The sequence below is a fragment of the Chrysochloris asiatica genome, unplaced genomic scaffold (genome assembly GCF_000296735.1).
Source record: "Chrysochloris asiatica unplaced genomic scaffold, ChrAsi1.0 scaffold00415, whole genome shotgun sequence".
NCBI classification, from domain to species: domain Eukaryota; kingdom Metazoa; phylum Chordata; class Mammalia; order Afrosoricida; family Chrysochloridae; genus Chrysochloris; species Chrysochloris asiatica.
In genome coordinates this window covers 248,751-256,689 of record NW_006408933.1, presented here as the reverse complement: position 1 = coordinate 256,689, position 7,939 = coordinate 248,751, and the positions used below count along the sequence as shown (strand labels likewise).

Here is a 7,939-nt window from a genome sequence, read left to right as displayed (position 1 = left end):
CTGTCTGTGTATTCTTTCGCTATCCCTATCGCCGCTGGATCTCCCCTCCTCGTGAACACTCGTGAACAACACAACTATGTCAAGGTCAGACCCCGGCAGGTGCCATCTCATAGAGACCTTGTATAGGGTTTCAAAGTAGTGACTGGAAGGTTTGAACTGCCGGGCTTGTGGTTAACAGTCCAATGTTTATCCAACAGCACTACACCAAGATCCCTAGCAACACCTAAAATCCATAAGATCGTCCTCAGAGAAGACAATTTGAAGCTGAGTCTCACCAAGTTATGAAGCTTAACACCTTAGAGACTTCACAGATCCATCTTACCCAAGTATAAAACCAAGTCTGCACAAGTTCAGGGGAATCAACCAGTAATTGTCTGCTACAAGAAAATTCAGGACTCCCAAGAAAATAATACAAAATGGAGTCTCTAAAATGCATTTTTCACAATACTAAAAATGTAATAAAAAATCTGGTAGCGTAGTGGTTACGAATCGGGCTGCGAACCTTAGGGTCAGCGGTTCGAAACTACCAGCCGCTCCACGGGAGAAAGATGAGGATTTCTACTCCCGTAAAGATTTACACCCTCGGAAACCCTGTACAAGGTCGCTATGGGTCGGACCCGACTCGATGGCACTTAACAACAACAACAACAAGGCATAGAAAAATATTGGAAAATAAGACAAAGTCAAAGACAGAAAAAAAATCAATATACACAAAATCAGTGATGGCTCAGGTGTTGGATTAAGTTCACCATATACCCAAAATCCAACCATACAGCTGCCTAAAGATTCATACAATTACTGACCCTTAGCTCTCAAACCAGGATTCTCAGGATTCCTTGAGAGGCATGTGCAAGTTCAGTGAGGGAGCCAAGTAATTCTGCAGTTAAACAAAACAAATGCACTCCCTGTTAACTCCTGAGACTTCCATAAACACTGGGGGGGCTGTTCTGGTGTGGTGCTGTAGGATAAGCACTGGACCACAAGTCAGTTGCCAGTTCAAATTCATGAGCTGCTCCTTGGAAACCCTGAACAGGGTTAATGTGACACAGAACCAACTCAGTTCTGGGACTTGGTAAGCATGTTTTTCAACCACCCAATGCATATCACCTAGAGGAAAACTGTGATTTGTTCTAAGATGGTTTCAGGAATAGGCCCATTTCCACAGCCAATAAAATGCAGCCTCTATGGAGACTTGCAGTCAAAGACTCAGCCCCCACCCCCTCAGGTCTCACATGTTCTACTCTTTCATATATCTGCAAACCTAGCCAGATGCCTCCATACAGGGACATGTTTAATAAGGGACTCCAGTAGCATCGTTCCTCAGTGACCCTGCTAAAATCTCCTGATCAGGGAGAAGCAGAGAGAAACTTGAAGATGCTTTGTTTCAAACTCGGTGAGTTTCCATTGTTTCCATTCCCTACCCATTTCTCCTGGAGTCCTGGTGTGGCATTGTGGGTTAATGAGCTGGACTGAAAAGTCATTTGAACTGCAATGTCAGCAGTACAAGCTCATCAGCTGCTCCTCAGAAACACTATGCAAGATAGCTATGGGTCAGAACTCTATGGCATTTACCAACAACAACTCTTCTCCCTTGTCTCTGGGTCTATAAAAATTCTGGAGACTTTTGTTCAGGGCACTCTCTGCAGGGACAGTATCTACACACCTTCATTGATCCCCTTGACTCTCAGCTGAATGCCATTCCTGGGGAAATGGGGAAAAGGGGAAAAGGGGAGCCTGCACTCCTTTGTCAGATATCTCTTGCTTATATGACCACAATAAATAATTAAATATTTGACTATTATTTTAATTTTGTCTCCTTGTCTTAATCAGCATCTTGGACACATTGCAGCTCAGCTCCACTCTCTCAGGTCAATTCCCCAGGCATTGAAAATGCTTTTGCTCCATGTTAAGTGATGGGTTCATGAGGATTTACTATAGTATAATAATGGTGCAATTGTTGTTTAATAAACAAAAAATGAATCAAGCATTAATTCTATAAACTTGAGGTACAGTCAAGTCAAAAGCTGTCCCATTAGACATAATTCTCCATAGGAAAGAGAACAGCTTAATACAAGATGGAAAAATCCATCCTCTATTCTCTTAAGGCATTTTGACATCAGTTCCAGTGCTTACTGGAAGACAGGAATGTAAAATAGATAGATAGATAGATAGATAGATAGATAGATAGATAGATAGATAGATAGATGATAGATAGATAGATAGATAGATAGATAGATAGATAGATAAAGGTAGAGAGAGAGAAATATCGTATCGTAATACGGTAACAGAGGAGGAGTAAGTGCATGAGAGCACCTGAGTCTATGAAGTCTGGAGAAGTATTGAGCAGATTGACTGGCCTTTTCCTCAACCAAGGACTATACACATTCCCATGAACCTTTGCAAAAAGAGATGGATGTAGAAGGAATTTGCCTTAAAATTCTTTCATTAAAAAAACAAAACAAAAAAACACACATGGAAATAAAAAGACAAGAAACACAGACCTGGAAGAGGAAAGTACAATTTATTGACCAAAAGTGGGGTGCAGTTTTCTACAGAGTCAGAGAAGGGTGCTGGGAGTCAGGACTTCCCCGAGAAGAATTGCATAGAGAGATCAAGATGATTCTACCACATTCTCCCGGGGGCTCAAAAAAGTATGTTTTCAGTGTCCCAATGCATACCAATTGGAAAACCACTGTTACTTGTTGTAAGGAAGCACAGGGATGGGCCCATTTGCACTGGAAGTACTTTGGAGACATGTTTCAGCAACAGGCAGGGGTACCACAGGTGACAGGTGTGCAGACAAAGGTGGAGCAGGAGGATTGGCAGCAGGAAGAAGACTGGCAGGAGGGAACCACACACAGAGCTGGCTTGCAGCTCACAGACACACAGCTGGCTACCTGGCAGGAGCTGGGCACACAGCAAGCCAAGCTGCAGAAAGAGGGGCAGCACAGACACTGGGAGCCACCAGAAGAGCAGCTGGCAGCCCCCACAGGGTGACTGGCTGGACATGGGTTGGCACAGCAGGGTCACACAGGAGGACGCTGGGCTGCAGATGGAACTCATAGAGCACAAGGGTGAGCAGCTCTTGAGCAGCTGTCTGACTGGCAGCCCGAGGAGCAGCAGGTGTGGCACATGGTGAGTGTGTGGCTGGAGTTGGTTTCAGAGAGGAGATGGGGGCAGATCTTCTGGCTCTTTCTGCTGGTCATTTTTTATAGACCTGGCACACAGGCATCCAGGCAACAAAGAAACACAACTATTGTTTTCCTTGTTTTGGTTTTTTATGGGCTGACTCCCAGAAAATTATTTATCTGTTGTGGATTGGGGGTGGTGGTGGTGGTGGTATTAACTTCATGACTAATTTACATCTTCCTCACATTCTTGATTCATTTGAAAAGGTGCCATTACATCTTACTGGCTCTGTCTGGATTCTACTTCATTGCTTAACATGGCACCCTTGCTACTTTTATGTCATTCCAAAAACATGGATCTCCAGATTTTCCTCTTCTATCCCAGAGGTCTTCCCAGGAAGCATCTATGGTACATGAAGGAGATTCAACGATGGTTAATTGGAATTTGAGTTTTCCTGAACTGAGAGATGGAGTTGAACAGCTGGCTGACACACTAAAAGATAGAGAAAATATTTATCCAGAGGATAAATGAAGATTAAAAGATTTGGTAATGTAGAACTTCATTTTTTAGATTCTTGTTTTCAGATAGATCACAGTTGGAGAATCAAAACAATATCAAAGTGTAGGTCATCCTCAAAGGAAGAATGGCTCCACCAAACCTAACAGCAGCTGGGCACACAAGAATGCAAACAAGGAAGTATGTGGAGCACCAGGGTAAATGGAGGGCAACCTCACCTCCTGGGGAGCAATGGCAGCAGAGTCTAGAATTCAGTATGGAGAACCAAATAACACATGCAGTCATTGATCAAACTACTAGTGCCATAGTAGCCTTCAAGCCAACTATATGATTGAAAACCAGTTCTCTAGCATATGCTTTCACACCATGATCAACAATCTACATGAGCCTTTTGTTCCAGAAGGAAGGAAAACTCACAAGGTTAACTTCACATTCACCTAGCTCTAGATCTGGGATCAACTTCCCAAATGCAGTACAGTGAGCTAGAATCTGAGGAGAAAACAATAGTCCTGCCCTGGAGAGGACAAAGATATCACAGTTTGGGGCAGTTGAAACACCTGAAATTTGAGAGGTGGGGTATCAGAAAGGAGGACTCCTAAGTCTATATCAGGCTTCCCCTATGAATGTAAGAGAAAGAATGGAACTGTACAAGCTAGTGAAAGAGCACTAGGAGCTAATAAAGAGAAGATGCTACAAAGTTGAGAACAGAATTCCAGTATCACTAATCTGAGACCCCCATACTTTCTGAACTTTAATAGTAGGGATGACACCCTAGAAAAAGACTTATTCTAGAATGTCATAGCAACATCTAAAATAATTCAGAAGATCCACAAGAGAGACAGTTTTAAGTTGAGTAATACCAAATTATGGAATTTAAGAAACACTTTGGATACATTACAGATTCATCCTAACCAAGTGTAAAATCAATCCAGCACAAATTCAGGGGAGTCAACCAGTAATGGATTGCCTGCTGGAAGAGAACTCAGGAGTCACTAGAAAATAAGAAGCATTGTTGTGTTGTTGCATGCTATTGAGTCAGTTCCAACTCATAGTGACCATATGTACAACAAAACAAAACACAGCCTGGTCTGCACCATCTCACAATAGTTGTTTTGTTTGAACCAACTGTGTATGCCACTGTGTCAATCCATTCCTTTTTGGCAGTGACCCTCCCACTTCACCTAGCATAGTGTCCTTTCCCAGGCATTGGTCCTTCCAGAACAATTGTCCAAAGTAGCAGAGACAAAGTCTCACTATCATCACTTCCAAGAAGGATTCCAGCCATACTTTTTCCAAGAAGATTTGTTCATTCTTCTGGCAGTCATGGTGTACTCTATATTCTTCTCCAACACCATAATTCAAAGGCATCAGTTCTTTCCTGATCTTCCTTATTTGTTGTTCAGCTTTCCCACTTATATGAGCTGACTGAAAATATCATGACCTAAGTCAGGCACACCTTTCCTGATTTTAAACCATTCATTATCAGATTGTTCTTCTCAAACAATTGCTTCTTAGCCTACATACAGGTCTCTAAATATATTATCCACACTGTCCTATAAACAATTTTAAAAATAATTAGATATACAAAGATATAGGAAAATAAGATTCACACTCAAAGGAAAAAAAAATATCAACAACCTAACAAATATAAATAATGTCTAAGGTGGGCTAGATGTTGCAATTTGTAAACCATGTGCTTGAAATCCCTCCAAATAGGTACCAAAAATTGTGTACCATCACTAGACTTCTGCTCTCTACCCAGGACTTCTCTGAGAGCATGTCTGTAGCCAGGACTTCCCTGAGAGGTGTGTCTCTAACCAGAACTTCCCTGAGAGGCATGTACAGGGTCAGACAGGGAGTCCAATAATTCTGTAGCTAAAGCAGACTAAAGATGTCCTTGTCAACACCAGAGAATAACTTAAAAACTGGAAATTGTACCCAAGAGCAAACACAAATGCTTCCTACCATCACTCAGCCATAAAAAGGGTACGAATAGTCATGCTTTCAGCTTAAAAGGTGCTTAATTTTGTGATATGGAGACAAACTTAAAGATACAAAGCTAATAACTGACCACCCCATTATGTCAGTCTTCTGGAACACTATGCAATCGCTACTGGTAAAAGCCGAAACCAGTATTTCCACAGTCCTCCTCAGTTTATGAATCACTTCCAAGTGTTTTCATATTGTAAAGGTAAGCATTCATATGCCTTGTCCTCAACAGTTCCAATCCTAGGACTATATGCAGGAAAATTTGCATAAGGATACCAGGTGATATACACCAGAATATTCAAAGCAACACCATCTATAATTGAAAACTCTTAGAATCTGCATGCCTGCCTATCTCTTTTAACATTGGGAAACCTGAAATATTTACACCGTGGGACACATTATAGTATTCCCAATGAATGAAATGTGGAAGAATCGTATACCCACACTAAATGTTGAAGAATCTTAGGAATATTTCGTAAGTGGAAAGAAAAAGTTCCAAAACATTACATCCAAGATATTATCTTTAAACATCATTTAACAAAGCTGATTTTTTTAAACTATAGTTTTGTGGAATTATAAGAATATAACTGAATTCTATTTATAAAAAAAATGAAACAGAATAATGATGAGGCTATAGTTTTGGAGACTGATTATCAAACAAAACTTGCAGAGCCACCAGACCAACATTTAACCAGTCACCCTGCTCTCAGTTTCCCTGTGGTCCTAAAAGACACTGAAACTGCTCCATAAAAGGGACCCATGAACTACTTCCAGACTGAGTGCCCTGAACATAGATTAACACCAAGGCTAATAGGAATTCAATCTAGGTCCAGGAACTCTGATGTCACATCCATTCTACAACCACCTCATGAGTTCCTTGAATTGCAGGAAACCCCACAGAGATTTCTCCACTAGGGGTCCAACAACTGCACTGTTAGTTTTTACAAATTTGACAATCCCACAATGCCCTACAGAAAGCCTACATTAGCTCATGGGAAGAAACAAGAGATAATGTGTTCAAACCAATGAACAAGATGCGGAGTCAGAAAACTTAATGGAAGTAACTGAAAAAAGAATTCAAAAGAATGATAATTAGGAACCTTCAAAATATCAATAGGAATATTAAGAAAAGCAAGGAGAACACAATAAAAACTTCAGAAGAATTCAGGAAAAACCTGCAAGAACAAACAGATAAAAAAAAAACAAAAAACATGGAAATTTTGAAGCAATACAAAACCTGCAATAAGAAATCCAGAATAGTAATAAAAAGATCTCAGAAATGGACAATTCATTAAAGACAAAGGAATAAATGTGAATCAATGGAAAACCAAATTTGTGAGCTTGAAGATAAATCTCTCAATACTAGTATATTAAAAGAACAATCAGAAAAAAAGAGGGAAAAAATACAAAGAGATCCTCAGAGTTATATGGGACACCATGAAGAGAAACAACTTACAGGTAAAATATGAATTCCAGAACAGAAAGCGATAAGCACAAAGAAAAAATTCTAAGAGTTGTTGGAAGAAAACTTCCCTAGCATTATGAAAGATGAAATGACAAGCAAACTAGAAGCCTAAATAAAGAAGACCAAACAGGGTAGACTCAAAAAAAAAAAAAAAAAAATCACAAAGACATATCATCAACCTTTCCAAAATCAAAGACAAGGAAAGAACCATGAGAGAAGCTCAGGAAAAACAAAAAGTTACCTGCTAAGGCGAACCCATAAAGCTAAGTTCTGAGTCCTCAGCAGAAACAATGCTGACAAGAAGACTAAGGGACATATGCAAAATTCTGAAAGAAAAAAAACTGCCAATGAAGGACCATATACCCAGCAAAGCTGACCCTCAAATACAACAGTAAAATTAGAACATTTCCTGACAAGCAGAAATTAAAGGAACTGTAATGACCAGACCAAAGATCAAAGACCACAGTCTTCGATACGGATTGCATCTCACAACATTCTTATCAACGGAGAAAAGATGAAAGTTGTCAAGAACTTCATTTTGCTTGGATCAACTATCAGCACTCATGGAAGCCATAGTCAATAAATCAAATTACGTATATCAAATCTTCTGCACAAGACCATTTAAAAATGTTTAACAGCAAAGATGTCAGCTTGAGGACTAAGATGAACCTGACTCAAGCCATGGTATTTTCAACAACCTGATATGCATACGAAAGCTCGACAGTGAATAAGGAAAACCATAGAAGAATTGATACATTTGAGTTATGGTGTTGGAGAATATTGGAAGTGCCATGGGCTGCCAAAAGAACCAACAGATTTGTGTTGGAAGAAATGCAACCA

The 7,939-nt window shown here is 40.2% G+C and overlaps 1 protein-coding gene across 1 annotated transcript in view; it reads right to left on the bottom strand.

The window, feature by feature from the left end:
- Nucleotides 1–1,684: 1,684 nt before the first annotated feature.
- The window catches only part of LOC102828641 (keratin-associated protein 12-4-like), an 11,842-nt gene continuing 5,587 nt past the window's right edge, over nucleotides 1,685–7,939 (bottom strand). The window contains exons 2-3 of the mRNA XM_006876794.1: nucleotides 2,780–2,928; nucleotides 1,685–1,701 (exon numbers count right to left, since the gene is read on the bottom strand). Of these exons, the coding sequence (XP_006876856.1) occupies nucleotides 1,685–1,701; nucleotides 2,780–2,928 (166 nt within the window). The remainder of the gene's footprint in view (nucleotides 1,702–2,779; nucleotides 2,929–7,939) is intronic.